The sequence below is a fragment of the Molothrus ater genome, chromosome 1 (assembly GCF_012460135.2).
Source record: "Molothrus ater isolate BHLD 08-10-18 breed brown headed cowbird chromosome 1, BPBGC_Mater_1.1, whole genome shotgun sequence".
Lineage (NCBI taxonomy): Eukaryota > Metazoa > Chordata > Aves > Passeriformes > Icteridae > Molothrus > Molothrus ater.
The window spans coordinates 110,437,686-110,459,286 of NC_050478.2; the positions used below are offsets into that span (position 1 = coordinate 110,437,686).

A 21,601-nucleotide genomic window follows, 5' to 3' on the forward strand; every position below is an offset into this window, starting at 1 on the left:
AATACTTTATAAGTGTTTTCTAGTACAAAGATCCAGACCAGTTAAGTTAAACTTAGGTATGTATTTTTTCAGCTATGCAAAATTTCACAAACTTCAATTTAGCCCTAAATGGTTGTAGAAATTTCTGCTGCTGTGAACAACTAGGTCTTACTGGAGGGTCTGTTTCCTAATAGAAGCTCAATAAAAGTGTACATATATATATATATATATATATATATAAAAAACATATATACATACACACACGTGTATATACATACTTACGTGTACATATATGCATTAAGCACTATGAAAACTCATTTTGTCCTTGCAAAACAAATTTTCAGTAAATAGTAAAACATTTTGGATCAGATTTTAAGGCTGTTACAATTTGGCAATCCCCTCCACTGCACTCAGGTCATGATCTTTTTGTAAAAAGAAGAGAGTACCACACATACTCACTGCCTGAACTGAGGATTCAAAGTAACACTGTCCACTGAAATGTCATACTTGTTTAAAGAGCGCTACTAACACCAGTTTCAAAAGCCATATTCTGAAGTAACTGAACCAAGAATTCTTTAAATAATATACTGTAGTTGTTCATAGGGTTATCTAATCTCCAGTTATTTATCTAAGTTTTTTTCAGGCAAGAAAAAAACAAACCCTACATTTCTTAAAAATCACTAATTATGTCCTCTGTGTCCATAGGCATGATAATAGGAAAATCTTAAGTATCTCTGTTTTGACAACCAAGATTTTTTGCAGAATAATACCACAATTTTCAAACTTTCCCTATAGCAAAATAGGTATGGACAAGATGAATATTCTGAAAATTAACTTCCACAAAGAAATAACCATTTTCAATAAATATTTCCCTTTTAGCTCTCATGTTTTCAAAGCAAATATGATGGAAAAACTATCATTTTTATCTCAACAGCTTCTTCTGATCAAAATTCTGCAGCAGATACAAAATTATCTATCAGAACACATCAGCCAAGAGATCCTCCTAGCTCCATTCCTTTGCCCCTGAGTTTCACAGTCTGGACTCTCAAGAGAATACCATCTTGTGCAGGTTAAATGGGACATTGAGGAAGTTGGAGGAAGCATAATGTATTTCTTCCTCCAGTAGTAGCCCATTAATTCAAATATATTTAGAAACTAGATATTTTCTTCAATAACTCATCTTACGAATCTCTAACAAATTTTGTTTATCCCAGGATTGTGTTCTTCCTGAAGTCTTTATATTTAATAATCTTTACTGCATATCTAATTAATCATATACTTAAATGAACTCTAAGCATCAACATGAGTTTCACTAGGACAAAAAGAGGAGACAAATCTGCATATTGTTGTCAATATAGAGTGGGCAGGATGACAGCGAGTGTGAAAGAATGTATTGATGTGGGGGATGATTCTGGCCTCAAAATTTGTAAAGAATGAGATGGCTTTGATTGTCATCTAAATTCATTATAGATTTTTAACACTTTTTTATACATTTTTCTTGTATCTGAGTTGGAACTGATTCAAATTGGAAAGTGAACATTAGGCTATGTTCTTGTCTTAGCTATAAATGAGTGTCCACATTAAGACTCCTCCCCATCTTTGCCAAGCTTATTTGTGTATTTGCAAGAGTGATGGCACAAGCAACAACCTACCTCAGGCAAAAGAGCCTGTGTGTCTGTCAATATTTGGGTGATGAGCCTATAAAAGGTTCATTAGAACAATCTGCCCTGAAGCAAAAGATGATACTGTTCATATCAGCCAATTTGGGACCCACTGTGCAACTCAAAGTACTGAGTAAATCCAGCACTGGCGTTCATACGCAGGCAGAGACTACAGCATGTCAGAACATTTTCCATAGAATGCAAGTTTGTGAGAAAAAAAGTATTCCATACAGATAAACAGTTTTTCATAAAGACTTCATGGAGAAGGCGTTGGGATCCTTGGTTTGCTTAATGGCCATGAGAAAGACTAATAATCTCCCATTTAGTCTCCCTTTGTTCTACCCACTAAAACTTAGACACTAAAGTTACAAAATCACTACAAGTTTTATTTTTACTCCACAGGCAATGAAGATAGGTGATAAAACCTTAGTATGATTAAATGTTTTTCTCTAGATATCACTCATGTATTTTCCCTTTCTAAGTATGCTTAAGGATTTTAACACTCCTGTTTTGAAGCCCCATAAAAAATGTGCCCATTCAAGGTATATCTATGTTGTCAGGCTACTAAAAGCCAGTGAGTAGCATTAATAGTCTTTGGATCCAGGATTCACATCCTATTATCGCTGCTGTAAAAGTGGTAAGCCAGTTGGTCATCAGATACTAATTAAAAAAAAAAAAAAAAAAGGAACTTGTGACCAGTAAGATCAATGGGTAAATTCTATGACATATGCCATTTCTTCACCTTCCCTACTGCAGGCCCTCATGAAAATCCATCATAGATAGCTAGCTAACTTAATCTGTGAGATCTGTCTTTATCTACAAAATAACACCCTTGCTTCTCCTTACCCACATAATAGAAACGACAGCGAAAAGCCCTCAGGGGATTACAGCTTCTTAAAGCAAACTTGTCACTTTTAATTCAGGTTAGGTGCCTGCATAACACAATCATGAAGAAACCAAATCAGTTCCTTTCAGATGTTGATAATTCACTGGTAGGAATTCTCTTGGCCATACACACTTAACATTCATATGGATTAATTCTTGTCCAGGTTTTGGTGAGTTCATTTCTTCCTGGTAGCTGATATAGTGCTGTGTTTTGGATTAAGTATGAGAATAATATTGATATCATACTGATGTTTTAGCTGATGCTAAGCAGTGCTTACCCCAAGTTAATGATTTTTCAATTTCCCAGGCTCTGCTGGTGAGCAGGTGCACAAATGGCTGGAAGGGAGCAAGCCAAGGACAACCGTCCTGAACTGGCCAAAGGGATATTCTGCACCACAGAGAGGATTGTCCAGTGTATAAACTGGGGGAGGGAGGGAGGGGGTGGCCAGAAACTGTCAAATGCTGCTCAGACACTGACTGGGCATTCGTCAGTGGGTTATGAGCAACTGTATCGTGCATCACTTGTATTTCTTGGATTTTATTCCTCTTTCCCTTTTTGTTGTATTCTTTTTCATTACAATTATCAGTAGTAGTAGTAGCAGCAGTATACTTTATTTCAATTGTTAAACTATTCTTATCTCAACCCATAGGTTTTACCTTTCTTCCATTCTCCTCCTGACTCCACCAAGGCAGAGAGGGGAGTTAGAGAGTGGCTGTGGGGTACTTAGTTGCCAGCTGGGTTTAAAACATGAAAATTCTACAGATACATAATAGAAGTGGTGAGATGGCCATCTGTAAATATACATACATATATATCTCCGTACTTATACATGTATATATATGTATCATATTATTTACATACTTTAATTTTTTTTCAAATCAGTAATATAGAGAATTCTTAATAAATGGATTGATAAAATTCATGTCTGATGGAGAACTACACCATTTTTGCCTGTGTGTCAGCACAATATGTTTGCCTATACATATATATTCACCCATGTACATCCACATACACTTAATGTACGTATGCATCATATATGTGTAACAGAGCATACAAATCTACATATGGCATTTAAGTAATGATCTGATAAACATTAGACACATCACATTAAGTGCTTAGCTGGGAAAAACCTTCAGTTTGTCCTCACAAATCTTTTTCTTTTCTGAACTACATGCTTCATATCTGGACCATGTGGAAGCATCTTACCTTGCTTCCATTTTCTCTTGCCTCCCGTTCCATCTTGAGATCAGAAATTAGGAGAGTCTTGTATTTGTTCTTTCCATTACTGCTGTGATCATCTAGTCTGTATTCTGAAGTCAGCTGAGCAGAGAGGGGACTGTCACTCAGGTTCAGAGGCTGCTCATCCTGCTCCAGATTTGTTTTGCCATTACTGTTGGTTTCTGCCATCTCCCTGCAGTGTGTTCCCCCTGAAGCATTGGAACTGTGTCCCACGGTCTCATTGCCATTAAAACTCTCTGCAGCTGAATCATCTATTAAAAAAGATACATTTTCAGTCACATGCCACATAATCATCTCTGTCCAGTTCAAAAATAATTTATGTATTCACAATGTTTTTTTCAAAACAGAATGAAAGCTGTTTCTATTACTAGCACCAGTAAATTTCTGTAAAAAGCACAAACACACTTCTCCATGTTTTCAAGTAAAAGCTTTAAGTAAATCCATAAAATTGTATTAAGTAAAGGGAAATTGTCTGGGCTGACACTTTAGCACCACTGTGTACATAAAGGATAATCACAAAGGATTTTTAGGAACAAAGTGATAAAGTCTGCCTTGATCAATCTGGCTGTCCATATGGCTATGGATCTATTTAGATTCTTATACCACATTCATTAGTGCACTATCACATATTTCTGAAATCAACAGAGGTGCACATGGTACTGAGAGAAAATCTGAATCTCAGGTTTTAAGTATGCAGAACAGCACATGTCATATCCATAAATATCTTTTTGCAGAGATACAGTGTAAATAAATCTGATGTGTTCACTGCTGGCAGCAGAGATTACACTAGAAAAGCTGATTGCTGAAATAAAGATCCTGTCTTCATTTTGTTCAGGTGCCCATTCACTTCTTTCATTCATTGTGTATTATAATATACTTTAAAATATTGATAAATAGTGGACTAAACTATAAGCCTGAACACTCCATCCAAAAACTCTGGATGTGTCATTGTCACCCTTAAGATTTTACAGTTGGATTGTATGATTTTAACATGTGTCTTCACTTACTTACAGATTTGTGTATCTTGTCAGTACTGGAATTTGCCACCTGTCCTACCACTCAGCCCTTCTTTACTTCTAAACAATCTTTTGGCCAACAGGCTATTTAGTAAAACATTTTATTTTTCAAAGGATTAAATGGCAGTAGAATTTGGCACTCACTATGCCCTCTTCTTGTTCTCTAAAGCACCTCTGTGCTGGCAATTCATACGGTTTTGCTCATGGTGCAAACACCTGCCGAGGGCTCTACAAGGATTTGCTTATTGCAGACTATGAAGCTGGAAACAAAACTGGGAGGTCAGTAGTCAGGAATGCATCCAGATTGAAACTGGAGATATGGAATGAGATGGACCTTCATATATTAGCACCTTAATACACCATCTTTTTTAGGCCCTTCTACACAACTTTTAGGAAAAAGGAGCAAACACATTTATACACATGAAGAATTTAAAAAACCCATCAGGACACATCCTTTAACAGTTGTGCTCAGAAATACTCATGCTTTAACTACATGATTAATCAAATTGTTGACTCACCATCATTATTACAGTAAAAAACAACTATTCACCGCTCTCAGATGAGATTTTAAAAGAGAAGAAAATAGTGGATAAATGGGTAGTAATCTAATTCAATTGAATTAGAAAAGCCAGTGACAAGTTATCATACATAATTCTCTTACTTTCTGCACTCCAAAAACATTTTTATGCCATAAATATATACAGGACTGGGCATGTAGTATGAACATATTTTTTTTAATTGCTTTGTTTTGTAAAGCTGGGGGAAAAAAATCGAATTTTTTAACAATACAAATTAAGAGTCATAATTTTAAAAATTTTATTTGAGGACCATTTTTTATTGTTCTAAAACAGCTGTATAACTAATGGCTACAATAAAAAACAACCAACTGTGCTTTGGTATGTCTCACTTTTACATTCTCTCTTGGGAATACCAATGTATACACAATAAATGACATAACACTCCTAGAATAAGACTTTTAAATGTGTATACCAAACAAATTTGTAACAGAGCAATCTGCTTGAGGATTTCAGCTATGTAAGTGAGTAAGAAGATCAGGATTTATCCTTAATAAACCTTATATCATGCCCTGAGACTTTGTCTTCAAGGCCATAACATATAAAAAAAGGCTAAAATTCTAACATACTCTCAGAAATAAATAAGCAGTTTTACTACTCCAAAACAGAAAATGGAATTCTAATATAGGGTCTTTACTTTTTTAAAAGAAAATAGACACACTTCCAACTGATTTTAAAAGCTCTGAGATAACAGAAAGAAATCCAGATATTTTTTACCAGAGAAACACTTTGATTACTGTTGTGTTTAGGACTGTTAGCAGATAATTGGCTTCTTGATTAGCAGTTTAAAAAGTGACAGTTAGCTTCAAATTAATTAAATCAGTTACTGAATGGGTCACTGAGTGAGGGATGCTCTTCCCTTTGAAGGGCTCAGAAAATTCCCTGCTGTCAGCAGCAAAGACAGAAACAAGTGAGGAACCAGAGGATACAAAGGGTCACCTAAAAGGTGGGGGCACTGCCTACCCAGCAGCGCGCAAGTCTGATCCCTCAGTGTGCTGGCACTCCAGTGTCCCAGCTCATGCAGTGCAGAGGAACCTCTACCAGGACACAGAGGGCTGAATGGGGGTGATGGGAGCTGTGCTAAGAGCTAGATCCAGGAACAGCCAATTCTCAAGCACAGCTGTTAGTTTTGCCTAGCAATAATGCTTTAATTTCTTTTTTTTTTGTTGCCCTGTATGACATATGGTTGACAACTAAACCTTACAAATGTGTGAGAATGTTACAATGAGAAGAAAAAATAATCTCATGTTTGTTCTAAAACATGACCACTCAACGTTGAGTAAATGTGATCAAGCATTGTAATACTCTGAAACAATAGAAAAGTTTTATAAGATTTCTGCTTTTCTTTGCAAAAGTTTAGTTACTTGATGGAAAATCTCAGTTGCTACTATAAAGTCAAATATCTGTTCTTACAGTAATTTAACCTTGCTTGTTAGAGGTGGGAATTTGTTTGTCAATATAATGGTCAGGAGAATGGCCACAATGGGTATGGTATAAATTGCACTTTTGTCAAGTAAACAGAAATACATATTTCCATAAAGAAGATGAAGAAAAAATAGAAAGTGGTTTAGCAATAGTTTCTCACAGATGTTACCAAGGTAACCAGATTACAAGGTTTAGTACATTCCTCCTCCCTGGGCAGCTGTCTCTTTTTGCTAAGAATGAGGCTACTTTAAAGCAAGAGTTTCTCAGAAGGTGTCATAAGCACAAAACACATCAGGAATGACTGAGTTTGGGGGAAAAAGGCAAGAGGGTCTTGCCCAGAAGAGGAAAGTGATGTTCATCCTTGGATACAGACAGCCAGAGCCCAAACACCTCCTGACCGCTCCTGGGCCTGCAGGGACTGCAAGCGCTCCTGGCCATCACAGGGATGCCAAGGGGCAAGAACAGATCCATGGAGACCTGTCCCTCAGACCATATTCCCCAGTGGCCACTGCCTCTGCCAGGGGCAGGAGGTGAGACCTCAGCTCCCCCCAGCGCCTGGTGCAGCTGCTGAGTGGAGTTGCACCTAAAGCAGAGACTGCACTGGGACCAGCAGCTTGCTCACAGTTTTCTCACCTTCATCTATCACAACACCTCAGCAACAATGAACTGATAATGCCAAAAGCCTCTTCTCTTACCAAGTATTATTTTCCCCTCCATCCAGCAGAGGCAGAGGCACGGTGGCTTGGGAAGAGCTCAGGGAAGAAGGGGCTTTGTCCAGCTATGGCCACTGGTCCCTGCTCCTTGTTGGGAATTCATAGAGATGAGGTCCACCCCTGAGGCAAGGTCCACTCCAGAGGCAAGGTCCACCCCAGCCTGGTGCACAAGCAGAAAACCACAGCAGAGCTGCCCTGCCACACACAGGAGGCTCAGCAAAGCACAGCATTCCTCTCTGGGCTCACTCCAGCCTCCCTTCCCACAGCATTAAACTCCACTGAGGCAAGGGCAGCAGATTTTCAAATCCTGTCCCTTGTCTGAACCATCCCTGCAGGGTGAATTATATGGCAAGGCTTCCAGAGAAGCCTGCCACAGACACTTGGAGCTGAGAAGGGGGAGGGAGCAAAGGGGCCCCATGCCCTGCATTGGGTATTAGGGCAGTCATAAAAGAGGCTGTGGGATGAGCTCCCATCTTCATCACACCCAGGAGCTGCTTTTATCCACAAGTATCAGCAATGACGGGAAATCAGCCATCAAATGCTGCTTGCTCAGGGCAGGACATGTCTTTGGGAACTGTGCAGCTGTCAAGCCTTTATCCAAGAATGCTGGAAGGCTGGAAGTAAATTTACAACTGGTTTTGTTACTTAAGCCTGAAAAGGGAGTCTATCTACAAAATATGTACTCATATCTGAAAACAGCAAACTGGGGCCTCCTTCACCTATGCAGAGATCCTCTTCCAGGGATTAAAAAGCATCACCCTTCTAACAAGTAAAACATCCTAAAAGCAGAGGGAAAGTATCTTTGGATCAGGCAGCAGCCACATTCTTGCTGAAGCATAGGACACTCTCTAGGCTCAGGCACAGACTTCTCACTCATGGATCAATATTTCTTAAACCTCTCGGTGCCAACACCTCCTTCCTTCACCTTGCACACTGCTCCACACTGTTCCTGTGCTCTGCTCTGAACAACACCCTTTGGATACCTTTAGTCCAAATATTCTTCAAGTCAGAGGTAATTAATAGAACAAGGGGTAGTGGCTTTAAATTGAAGGAGAGTAGGTATAAATTTGATATTAGGAAGAAACGCTTTACTGAGGTACTGGAAAAAATTGCTACAAGAACTTGTAGATGCCCCATCTCTAGGAGTGATTAAGGGCACACTGGGTGGTGCCCTGGGCAACCTGATCTAGTGGAATCCTGTTCTACAGTTCCATGATTCTAATTCTCAAAACATGATCTACAGTACTTTTTTGACTTCAAGTTAAGGTCTTATCACATTGCATTACAGCTTCCAGTTCCTCCTTCCAGATCCCACTGAGATCAGCAAGATACAAAGTGACACCAGCTTTATTTTTGAAGACATGAGAATTCCAGATTCCCGCTGTGAACTTTCCAAGCTCATTGCAGTCATCACTGTGTTGGCTTTTCTCTCTGCTTTTGAAGGAAATTTGGAAATGGGGGAAGAAAAGACAATGCCAAAGAAAGCCCATGCAAACAGATGCTCTGAGTTTTGATGCTTGGAACTATTGCATCCTTCACTTCAATTCTCTGCCTCAGACATTCACATTATCATGGCCTAAATCTCCACCCCAACCCAATTTCCCTGTACATCTTAGATTCTGCAAGGTGATATCAGTGGCAGCTGGTATTTTAAGGACACTCTCATTTAGAGCAGGAAACTAGGTCTTAATTTATAGGAATGTTCTCCTACTTTCTCCTATGATGTCTAGATTTATGAATGGGCCAACAACATATATAGCTAGAATTAGAGATTCTTTGGTTACAAGTTAACATACAGTTGTTCTACCCCAAAAGAGCTGTCTTCACACCAGATATGTCAAATGCTCAACACTGTTCTCAGTAAGAGTGCTTTCTTAAGGAAAGGAAGTTGAAGTGTGCACCAAATCTTGCTGGAATAACAAGTTCATCAAACACTTGTTTTCTGAGAGCACATATTTAAGATCTGAATTCTGATATAAGTGTCATTGAAGTGAATCGCTAACCAAGGTACAAATATATTTCCCCACTTGTGTCCTTGAGAGAAAAATCTCCAGATGTTCTAAAGGAGCTCTTAGCTATCAGTATCATATTCTAAATCACCCTGAATTCTTCATATTCCTCATATTGCAGGTAAGACAGAATGAGCTAGGAAGCCATTCTACATTAAGACAAATCTCTGAATATATCCTGACCCTCTCTCATATTACCTCTCAGGTGAGAATGCAATTAAGATTTAGAACATGCTTTAACAGTTTATACAGCTGAGATTTCAGCTACCTGAAACATATTTTACTAAGAGTAATGCACAGGGCTGGGCTGCAGCTCTAACAGCAGCAGTGTGGCACAGTCCTGCAATCATACAGCCACATGGAATGTCAGCTCCACTTAAAGGGCAGATATCCTGCTTAGGAACCAGTCAAAAACAAGGGAAAGGCAATTAACCTTACAACACCTTTGGCTATTTTGAGACAGTCTGACTGCATGAGGGGACCCTACAAACCAAAACTACTCCTGATAATAATGAGTCTGATTAGTCACATAAAAGAACAAGGCACTTGTTGGGTTCATTGTCCTCTAAGGACAATGATGGGGGAGGGCCCACATGCAGACAGACACTGATGCCTGCAAACTCTGAGGTAGCAGGCACTCAGGTTAAATGAACATTTTGAGTGGGCTGCTTGTCGACAGAGCATCTCTGAGAGCAGCAAGATGGGTAACTGTTCCTTCTAAAAGGAGGAGATTGGAAGTGAATGAGCTGAGTGGGATGAGTGAGACTGAAACTTCTTGCTGTGCAAATGCAGGCTGTCATAACACCCACTCTTAAAGATTGTCTACCAAAATCCTGGATGATGAAGGTTACTTTAATCTTGTTGGGCTGGATACCACCAGCCCAGACCTTAAAAACACCACTTTACACCCTTAGCAATCCAATCCATTTGAACATGATCACATGCAAGAGGCAGTACTGCAGACCAGAGAGTGGCACCAATTTTGAATTACCATGCTGTTCTCCTTAACCTTTTGGCTTCAGTGGTGCATGTGCTTTATTTTCCTATGTTAAAATACAACTTTAATGAAAATAATATGCTGCAGAAACAAACACTATAAACTAAGTTAAATTCCTTCCACAATTCCACAACACCAAAACAACCTTCCTAATGGGGATTAACCAAAAAACCACTCTTTTGGTGGCAACAGACAGCAGCCGTTTTGGAAGAGGAATACCATGAATCAGACAAAAGGTGGTGTAGAGTGCTGACTCACAGAAACTTCTGTAGTATAAAATATTATAGAGACTTTTCTAAATGAACTGATAAAAAGGCAAGGACACATTTCACTCCCACCACTTTTCACAAGGACTGTTTAATACTAATTTGTCACAGTTATGTATTTGGTTATGCTTCATTTCCATCACAGGTCATGTTTGAAGCATAAGTTCAGAACATAACTTAAAAGCCAGTCCAAATCAACCCTATCTATTCATCATCTCCATTCCCTTTCACATTATTATATAGAACAGGGGTTGAATTAATGGAGGTACAAAGGTGATCTCAGACCTTCCCATTTCATAAAGCATAAGAATGGCCATAGTTTGTGAGATAAAAAATCCATTTAGTCCAATAGCCTATCTCCTAATCAGTGGTTATTAGGAGATGTTTAGAGAAAACCATATACAATTCTTCCTCCTGTGGATTCCTGAGCCCTTAATAATTTCAAATGCAATCTTCCTGAGCAGGATGTGGCTTCTAGTTATGTGCTGATGCTCAACATGTTTTTTCCTTCCAAGTAACCAGCCTTACTTGGAACCTGTATTAATCTCTCAAGCACCCTTCTCTGCTCCTCAAAATAAATTACTGCCACTCTTTCTGTTTCCACTGTCCTGTATCAAGGAAACAAAGCCAAGGAATTAAGAGGTGGGCAAGAGCCTTTCCAGAGGACAGAGCAGGGTGGTGTGCACAGAGCTCAGTCCTTTTATTCCCAGTGAGACTGTGTTTGGTCCATCACAAGAACATATATTAATTATCCTCTTCAGTTAACCTCAGTAACAATAACAATTCTTTTTCTCCTTCTGACATATATGCTTTCCTGATGGCATTGTCTGTGAATTCAGCTATGGAACCCACTGCATTGATTTAAATCTGAAATGTCCATCAGTTTCAGTGATACTTATCAAAAAATTCCTTACTGTTATTTTCAATGGTGGAGGAATAGGACAGGAGCTACTTCATACAATCACTCACTGCATGAGTTTATGAAAAGAAAAAGGAACAGAGAAAACTGATCCTTAGCCTTGTCAACAAGAGTACAGTAAATCTGATATACACATGCACATACACAGTGGAATCAGCATTAGCCAGGCTGTAAATCTTATTTCATTATTAAACAAACATTTCAGTAATTCACAATTTTCCATGGGTAAACATCTCTTCTTGGTGGAGGCACAAAACAGGAAGCTATTTTATTCAATTATAATGTTAAATAACAGAGCAGTGAACAACTGCCACTCCATGACATCAACAATCATCAGAAAAATAATACTGCCCTGTCAGTCACAGCATTATAGAAGGGCTCATTTATAAAGGTTCATGAGTGACTTGCACATTTACTTTTTTGCCTGCAGAGAGACTGTCCCTGCATATACACAGCAAGGAGATGAAGGAGATGTCTATTAGGAGGGTACTGCACACATAAATAACCAATTTGAAAGCTCACTGGGTGCACAGTGCCCTTATTACCACTATGTATCTAGCTCTTCCTTCTTCTTTGGCATTTACACTTCAGAACACAGAGCCCTTACTGCCTCTGGGGAGAAAAATCCTTGGTTTTCCCCTTACTCCAGAGAAATCTTCAGGGTGCTTTTTGTGGCAAAGACTCTATCAAGCAGTTCTCAAGGCAAAAAAAATGCGATTCTTCTAAAAGTTTTTATGACTCATATAGGATCATATTTGACAGGCAAAAATGTCATCTGGCACCAAGAACGTGGCTTAGAGATCCACTCCTGGGCAAGCACTGCAAGAACAAGCAGTTCCTTCTCAGGAAGGACAATTCTCAGCCCGACAACCCTGAGTGGTGCCAGAGGTATTGTCTTATGCTCATCCCAAAGAGGACTCCAGACTGTAGAGCAGCCTATTAATAAGAAGCTAGGAACTGAGGAAGGCTGGGAGACAGGCAAGCAAATAGGGCTCAGGCAGGCAAATAGGACTCTTAGGTTTGAGGGTCACTAAAATTCCAACCCTGCACAGAACACATCAGCAACAAAGATGTTTGAGACTGCAATGTATTGTGAGAGGGAGAAATGTGATGCCTTTTCTATAAAAAAGAGGTAACCTAAGAGATCTTGCAGTCTCCTCTTCCTTGTCCAGCAGGAAGAGGCTTATGATTTAGCAAAAGCAGCAGCTGCCACTGTTCCTGGCACATGAAGAATCTGGTGCTGTGCCAGTAGCAGACAAAGAGTAACGTGTAGGTGCACGTTTGGTGCCAAAACTGCAACACAAATGGAGCTGAAAGGAATTATGTTAAACCTATCTACCATTTGGACCTAGTGTGGGTGTGTAGTGTAGAATTTTACTTCATCAGGATTTGCCAGAAGACAAAAGCAAAGAGGAGAGACGAAGCTGGAGTCAGTAGAAGAAGTTCTGCACAGACTGGATGCCCCCAAACCTGGAATTTTTAATCAAGCCCTTTAAAATATACCCCACCAGGTTTCGTGTGCTGTGTGGGTTCAAACAGTGATGTCAGTCTGAATTTCTTTCTGGAAGGGTGAAGCCCTGAGCACAAGCAAAATAAGTAATTGTTTGACAGCTCTGCATCCCCTCAGCAAATTGCTGCCTGCTCTTCCATAAGAGCAGTGGCTATGGAAAGGCTCATTATACCCCCTTCATCAAGAAAACTGGGAGAGAAAGGAGGGAGAAGCCATAAGAATAAACAGAAATGGCTGCTTTGAGCATTATATATCCTTAACAACATTTAACCCACATTCTGACCCATCTGGGTCCCCAAAGTTTACAGTACAAATTGCTGGATTTGCCTGTTATATTCAAGCAGAGAGCTTAGTAGAAGTTTCCTCTTGAAATATGAAAAAACATATGTCTGTTAATGTTGTACTTGTCACTAGATGACCACAACAGAGTAGAAATAAGGAAAAAAATCTTACCTACCCAAAAAAACCCAAAATAAACCAGAGTGAATTGGTAAAATATACCGACACATTCCGAGATGTACAAAAAGCAAGAGCTTTGTTGAAGTTCAGTGGATTCTATTATTGTATTTCAAGTTTTATTTCAGAACTATTTTGAAGAAGACTTGCAAGCATTTTTTATTTTTTATTTGTAATTTATACACATTGTCAGCAGTTGCCAATTGCTATTTAAGCACATAAAACAAAGAGCAACTGAGATCAAAGTGCCCTGTCACTCCAATATTTTGAGTATCCCTATAATAATAAAAATAGTTCAATTGAGTTGATAGCATAACTCTCAGTAACATATTTCTCTGATAGTTCAGACTCATTAGAGTCTTCATGATCATCATTGTGATTCTATTGTTCAGAATTTCAAAATTACAATCTAATTTTCTTGTTTGATTTGTTTTTTACACAGAAAAGCATCATCTAAAGACTTGTATTACTTAAATTAAAGCAATTTTATTGTTACTTACAACTGCATACGAAAAGTTAGGACATGAAAACTCCTCAAAAAAAGTGAAAACATTTCCTATAATTTTCTTTTTTTCCTAGTTTTCATTTTATAATGTTAGTAAAATGAAACAGGTTTTTGCAAAACATTTCTTTTTCACTCTGGAACAATTCTGTCAGATCCTTTCCACTCAGTTGTCTCCACTCACATTAATAGAGGAAATTTTCAGGAAAATTTCCTTCCTCAGCAGAGAGTAAAATAAGTGCCTCTGATAGTCCCATACAGAAATTCAGTTTAAAAATAGGTAATAAACATACAATTGGGAAGAAGTAGAAGAAAACCATGTGGAATAGGAAGTAGGAACTTACAGACTTTGTTCTTCTGTGCAGTATCTAGTGTTAAAGGTGAACTAAAACTTCCTCAATACATTAGGAAAGTGGATGTTAGCAAATCTGAGAAGCCAGAACAGTAAATATGCAAGTGTAGGACTCCATAAGTGTTGCTCTTTCCTTATTTAGTGGCTGTGATGCAATTAATGTTTTTGCTGAGACAGAGTCTCTGTGAGTCAAGTATACAACTCTATTACAGATAAACCATAAGTTCAGAAATTCAATGAATTCCAGAGCTTGGAAAGCTGCTATTACAAACTTCAGCAAATAAGCATGTCTGTGGGATATAAATTACATGTCCCATTTCAATTCTGTTTGCTTTTGATTCTGCCACTTTAAATAGCTTGTAAGTGCCCATGGCAGCATGTACATTACTGTTTCCTGCTTTGAGTGTGCCATGGGTAACTACAGTAAGTGGTCTCCTCACTGATTAAATGAAAACACTCTTCTGGTCACACAGGACAGCACTTGATAAAAACCTTGGCCTTTCTTCATCTGGCAAGCAACCATTTTTGAATGGTTATACCCATTACACCTTTCCTATTGCATTTTTTACTGTATCAAATGTAAGTTAAAAAAATTCAGCATCTCCAGTGCTTAAGCACCAGCCCAAAAGAATGCAAAAGGTGGTGAGAGTCAGCAGTGCTAAAAAAGTCAGCAGTGCCGCCTAAACACAAAAATACTGCCACTGAGGTAAAGGACACAGCCTATTTGGAGCCTCTCTAGCATGCTGACTACAATTATAAGGCAGAAAAATAAGCAGTGCTGATGATTGACCTCTCTTTGATCTGAAAAATCTGTCTCAAGTAGTGAATGACAAAATTGCCAAGTGAGATGTATAGGCATTATCAAAATTAGGACATTAGAATCTGCTTGGGAGTTTACAACAGTTAATGTTTCCTCCTTCTACAAAACTAAATGGCCCAAGTTAGAAGAATCTTGAAACATGTAATATAACTTGGGTTGAAAAATGTCAGATTTGCAAACTCTATCCACAAATGTCTACAATGTGAGGAATTTGACACCAATTGGATGCTATTACACAGAAGACAGCAGAGGTCCCATGAGGTATTAACACTACAGGAAGGTGTCTTCTACCTTCATTAAAGTCACCACTTTTAAATCCCAATTGCCTCATAATCCTAAAATCTTGATTTCCAGTCTGACTGAAAACATTAAAACATGCTTTTCTGTTTGGAGAAACTATTTTTAGGGGGGAAGAAAGAATCAACCATATTCTTTTTCATCCAAGTCAGTAACTTTTTTCAGAATTCCCAAAATATAGATGATAATTTGGTTATACATTGGCAAAAAAGGGACTAGACTAAGAGGTATAGGAACACAAAAAAGAAAAAAAAAAAAAAAGGTTTTACTAGATGCTCAGTTGTCACAATACTCCTGTCAGGCCAAGTAACTATGATTCAGAGCTCAGAAACTTCACAAAGGATCTAACAGATAGCTCTGGCATATCTACTGCTAATCCTCACCAGAGCTGTGGTCTTCAAATTTTCACTGCCAAGCCACCTGACTAAGCAACACATCTCTTGTTTCAAACTTTCCCTCCCAGTGCTATGCACTGGACTCTACTTGGGTGGGGAACAGAGCAAATATGAAAGTGTGTCATGAACTGGAAATGAAAGATTAAAAATTGAAAACTTTGTGCACTTGAAAACTTTTGCACAAAGGCTGTCATTTTACACTTCCTTTCTGGGAAGCTAATGCCAACAGAAACACGACAGGTTCTTGAATTTAATACTATTTAGCAACTTTCAAAAATTTTCTTCTCATTAAAGGCAGTCAGTTTGCCCTCAATGAAACATCACTAAAGCTAGACTCAAAACCAGATTACTCAAAAAGGCCAGAATATAGGGCAAACAGAATACCACCCTTCAGAGAGAAACCATGAGCTGTTTTGCTATTCTTTACAGACTGGTGAGGTTTCTTAGGAAGTATAATTATTCCATTATTCTAATTCACTCAAGAGCTTCTGTTAGCCCAGGAAAATTCAGCAACAGCAGTCCCCACAGCATAATTGTTGCACATGCTTTTCCTGTGCTTTACACTACTGATAAGGCACCATTAACAATGGCATTTAAGAGTGTTTTAATATCACCAAATCAGTCCTATTCTCACTCAAATTTCAACACTATTTATGTACAAATTGTTGTTAAATGTCAGAGCACTAAAAAGGGAAAGAATAAAATCTTACCAAAGAGTGCAGCTGTAATACCTGCTTGGCCTCCTTATGATTTGGGACTGACTGAGAATAAAGGGCAGCATGGAATTGTAAAAAAGGACCATTGAGCTGGCATAACAGATTTGTGTGTGGAAACCAGCAGGCTGCTCCTGGTAAACCAAGAATTCTGTCCACAGATGATTTTCTCTGTGGCAAAGCCATCTTGGAGAGGAAGGGGAAGCCTAGAGTAAGAGCACTCACAGATATTGGTGTTATTTTACATAGAGAAGTGAAGATGAAGATATTTCTAAATCTGATCTATAATATATTTTCCCTTTACACTCTGTAAACAAGATTATTTGGCCCATGGAATACTTTATATTTTGAAAGGATCAGCATTGTATAGCTACTTTAATCTAATTGAAATGCGCATTAGAAACAGAAACAGACGTATGACAAACAGCTGTATGCAGACCTGTTCCCAAGCTTCCAGAAAACTTAGAAAATATAGTGCTTGCAAAAAAAAAAATAAGGATGAGAATGAACAACACTTCTAATAATTTTTTCTGCTTAGATAAATTACAATGTCCCTCAAAACAACAGAATCTTGACAAATTCTTTCAAATCCTAGACCATTACTTTGCAATTCTTAACATCCCCTTCATAAACTGCTCACCTTCCTTCCTAAATAATAATTACAAACTATTTCTGAGAGAACTGGGTTTTTCAAAAGATAAGTTAAAAATTTATAGAAGCAGGACATGGATCTGAAGATGGGTGTGAGAATAAATGAACCTTATTTCTTCTGAGTGGAAAGTTTTTACCACTGGATAGAGCAGAAAAGTTACTTATGCTGAAACACACGATTTCAACCCTGATCGTGAATAGAATGTTATTCCTTACAAGTATTACAGTCTTAGGAGGGGGGGCTTTATCTTTTATATCCCATGTAAGAGCATACATTAGGACCAACACTCAAAAGAGTGAAATCCTAGTGTACTCTCTTTCACAGAACACAAGCAGGTTTTTCCTCTTCTGCAATTGCAAATAGAAGCCATCAGAAGAAACAACACAACCAATGCAATAACAACAAAAAAGCCAACAACCTAAGAGAGAGCTGCCAGTGATATACACACCACAATCAAATCTATTAATTGCACTTCAAACACAAATTTGACTTGTTGCTGATGGTATCTGGTGATCCAGGTAGGGCAGCTTTCAGAGACTGTTCCATATTCTGCATGTAGCAATCATCAGAAACTTCAGATGACAACATATTTCCTTGGTCCCCAAATTACAAAACAATCTGGGGAAAGCATTACTCAACCATCCTTGATTAAGTTAGTGTGATGGGCTCCAGCATACAGAAAACTATTGACACAGGTGGATTGCTCAAAATTACATATGTCAGTTCAGGTACTTAAATTTCACTTGTCTGAGCAAAGAAACAGTTTTCAACTTCAATTCTGCAAAACATGAATAAAAACATTTTGAAGGACTCAAAGCACAGTCTTCCTAAAAGAAAAACCCTCACTTTGTTACCCCATGACATATACAGTGGCTCCTGTACAGGAACATTTAGAAGATGGTCTAAGGGTATAATCTTCTTTAGAAAAATCTACAATACCTGAGAGATATTCTTGGCACTCCCCTTTATGCCAACAGATAAATACAGATTTTCTAGTTCCTGATCCTGTCAGTCAATGTCACCCTAGGAAAACTGCTCTTGGAAGCTTTTAAAATATTGGTCCAAAACCTTTTAGGCTCACTCAAGAAGCCTTTGAAGATGAAAATTTTCTCAGAACTGCTTTAATTTCAACATTATCTTCTTTTGTTGAAGAACATCTGGGACAGCTCTGGTTTGAAATATTTTCCTAAAAATGCTAAAACCAGTTGAATAATGTGGTGAAAACCACTGGAAATCACAGGCACTAAGCCCCTTTTAGGTAGATGTTATCCACCAATTCTCAAGTGGCCTGTTTTCCCAAGAAATATTTATTCTTCACTTCAGCACTGCAATCTGCAATTTCTGGAGATTCCTACACCAGGAGTCCCTGCAAAACTCAACACCACAGCTGCTGATGCAGGAATTGAAGATAAAATACAGGGATTAGAGTCTGAGCTTTTGTGTCAGAGTGAACGTGCACTGACAGCACATTTGCAGACAGTAAAAAGGACTGAATCTGTTCATGCATGAGGTGGTAACCACAATAGAAACCATTAAAAACAATCTTCAGTAGTTTACATAGTAGTAAAGAGCAGAATGGAAGGACATTAGTGAATATCACAGCACTCTTGGTCTAGGACTTGAATATCCAAATGATAGTTTTGATCAGTTCCCATTTAGTTTGCTGCTGACTGGAGGCTTTCACAAATCACAGGTGCAATCAGTGTTGCCATCATCCCACACATACAGCACTTGTCTTCTCCTCAGCGTGTTTCAGAAAACAATTTCAATCATAACAACTAGAGAAATGACAAATTCAAAATTACCCATTATTCACCTACAGAGAGACCATTAAAGGGATCCAGGTAATAATCTATTTTCAAGAATGATTTTGCAAAGATAAAATAAAATACACTACATGTGAAAAGATCAATCACTCATAACCTGTGCACACATTCATCCTCCCATCCCCTGTAAAACTTCCAGTGGACTCTTCTGGCAACAGAACAACAGGAACACTGGATTCCTACTGTATATAACTTTCCACTGCAACTGACATTTTGGTATTATTGGTACTGATATTTTGGTATTTCAAATCTAAAAAACCCCAAAAAAGTCGCATTGCCATTAAGGATGCATGTGTTTCTCTCATCCTCCTCATAGCCACCTGCTGTCATGACCTGATAAACAATCTCTGGAGAAGACAAAAATATTCAGATTACTATGAATGACAGCATTAAAATTAGAAAAATGGAGCTGCAACAAAAACAATCACACCCTTTTCAGTATTAGTGCTGCCAGATAGACTGCATGAAGAATCTCAACTACTGTTAGGAAAGAGAAATTGCCCAGGAATTCTTGGTTTCCCTCCCTTTGTGTTTGACCCCATTAAAAATTAGCATTGCTCTTTTGCTTAGCTCTTCAGCTAATATAAAGGACCTACTCTGTAGTAAATCATAGAGCCAGCAGCACCGCACTGAGAAAGCACTTTTTAATTTACTGCTAGAAAGCTGGCCAGAAGAACACCACACACTGGGCTAAAATCTACCTTTGGATGCATATGATCTTAATTTCACTAGAATCAACAGGACCCAGCATGTGCAGCCTGAGAAATAATTTAGTCCATTAAATTTATGCAATTTACATACAATCAGTGGCTTCAGAGGCTTTCTTTTGAAGGGAAAAGGACCACAAAGGAGGTTTAAAATAATCAAAATATTCCCATGTGGATGGCTATTGCTGTTTCAAATTAGGACAAACTTTTGAGTTAAAAGATATTTTAAAATATTTCAGATAATTTTAAGTAAAAAATGATTAAAATATTTGAATTCATTTTTAAGACATAAAAAATTTCAATAGATTTAAATTAGTGTTTTAAGTGAAGGTACACTTCTTTCATTGAAGTCCACTTCTGCTATCATCAAAGTGACCATTTACAGTGTCTTTGGAAATATTATATATATGTACACATTTTAAAGGAAATAAGGATATAAAGAGGCAGAGATGCCTCAGGAAATAAGATAAAATATGATCACTATTACTGATTTCTTATTAAAATGTGTAGGATAAATCTCTGATATGTAGAGACACACAGATATTGCATATGAAGTCTATATATAGTATAGAAGTGTGATTTCTGCTACTGATTTAATGAGAATATCAGGAGCAAGAGCCCTTCTGGGACAGCATAAAGTTTGCAGATTTATACTTGTGGATGTTAAAAGACATCCAGGCCCTGCAAGGAGCAGTGTACCACCCAGTAAGTGCTGAACATTTTATCTATTTTTCCCTGAATGAGAATTGCAGTGAAAGACAAACAAATTCTTAGTCATTAATTCCAAATGGAGGCTGTAGGCAGATGCTGTGCTGTACAAGTTTTGGGGGCTATTTTTGCAATAGTGAGAAATGTTTCAAGGAAACAGAGTGACACATTATTGACAATATTTCTCTGTTTGGTGCCATAACTCGAAACCTTGTTCTGATGAATTGGTATATACATTAAATCATCCTACTTCCTTTTATGCATGGCAAAGACACATCAGAAAGCATTATGTTAGCCAGTCCAACATCGGGCCAGCAGACAGCCTGAACACTGGGACACAGTGGAACAGGGAGAAGGTGGTTCAGGAAGAGTCTAATACCTGTTGGGAGTGGGAATGATGGGCAGGAAAGGAATGAAAAGCCTGGGCAGAGGACACTCACCCACTGCTCTAGGGAAGCCAGCAGCTCTCAGAATGAGAGAGTGCCAAAGAGAAGCCCTGGAAGAACTCAGAAGTTCTGGTCTTTTTAAAAGTTTAGAAACTCTGGCATTTTGTGTATACAGCAAATAGAGTCAACTTTGCTTTTTTATTTCTGGTAACTCAAGGAATTTCAGTTTATTTAACTGATACAGAGTTTATACAGGAATTTCCTTAAGCTTGGTGGCCTGGACTCCTGAGTGTGAGCAGCCTCTACCAACTGTACCAGCCTGTGTGTAATACAATCCCACTGCTACAAGGAGCATTCCAGCCCTTTCCCTGGAAGAGAATGTGGACACAGGCTCTGCGTTTGGATGTATGCTTTGAAGCTCACTGCATTTCCTCACATGCAGCAAGTCCAGTTTACTCTTGTCTAGAAACGCAGATAAGAAATTCAAGTCCCCTTGTGAAAGCTCCTAATAAAACTTGGACTAGATTCCTAAAATCACACACTTTGTAGAAAACAGAATAAGATAATGTTTGACCAGTCGCTCCATTTAGCA

The 21,601-nt window shown here is 38.3% G+C and overlaps 1 protein-coding gene across 4 annotated transcripts in view; it reads right to left on the bottom strand.

Annotated features, from left to right (window-relative positions):
• NOL4 (nucleolar protein 4) overlaps positions 1-21,601 on the bottom strand; it is a 187,822-nt gene that overhangs the window by 75,983 nt on the left and 90,238 nt on the right. For all 4 annotated transcript variants that reach the window (XM_054514520.1, XM_036402971.2, XM_036402961.2 and 1 more), the window contains one exon: positions 3,733-4,016. In XM_054514520.1, coding sequence (XP_054370495.1) covers positions 3,733-4,016 — 284 coding nt within the window. The remainder of the gene's footprint in view (positions 1-3,732; positions 4,017-21,601) is intronic.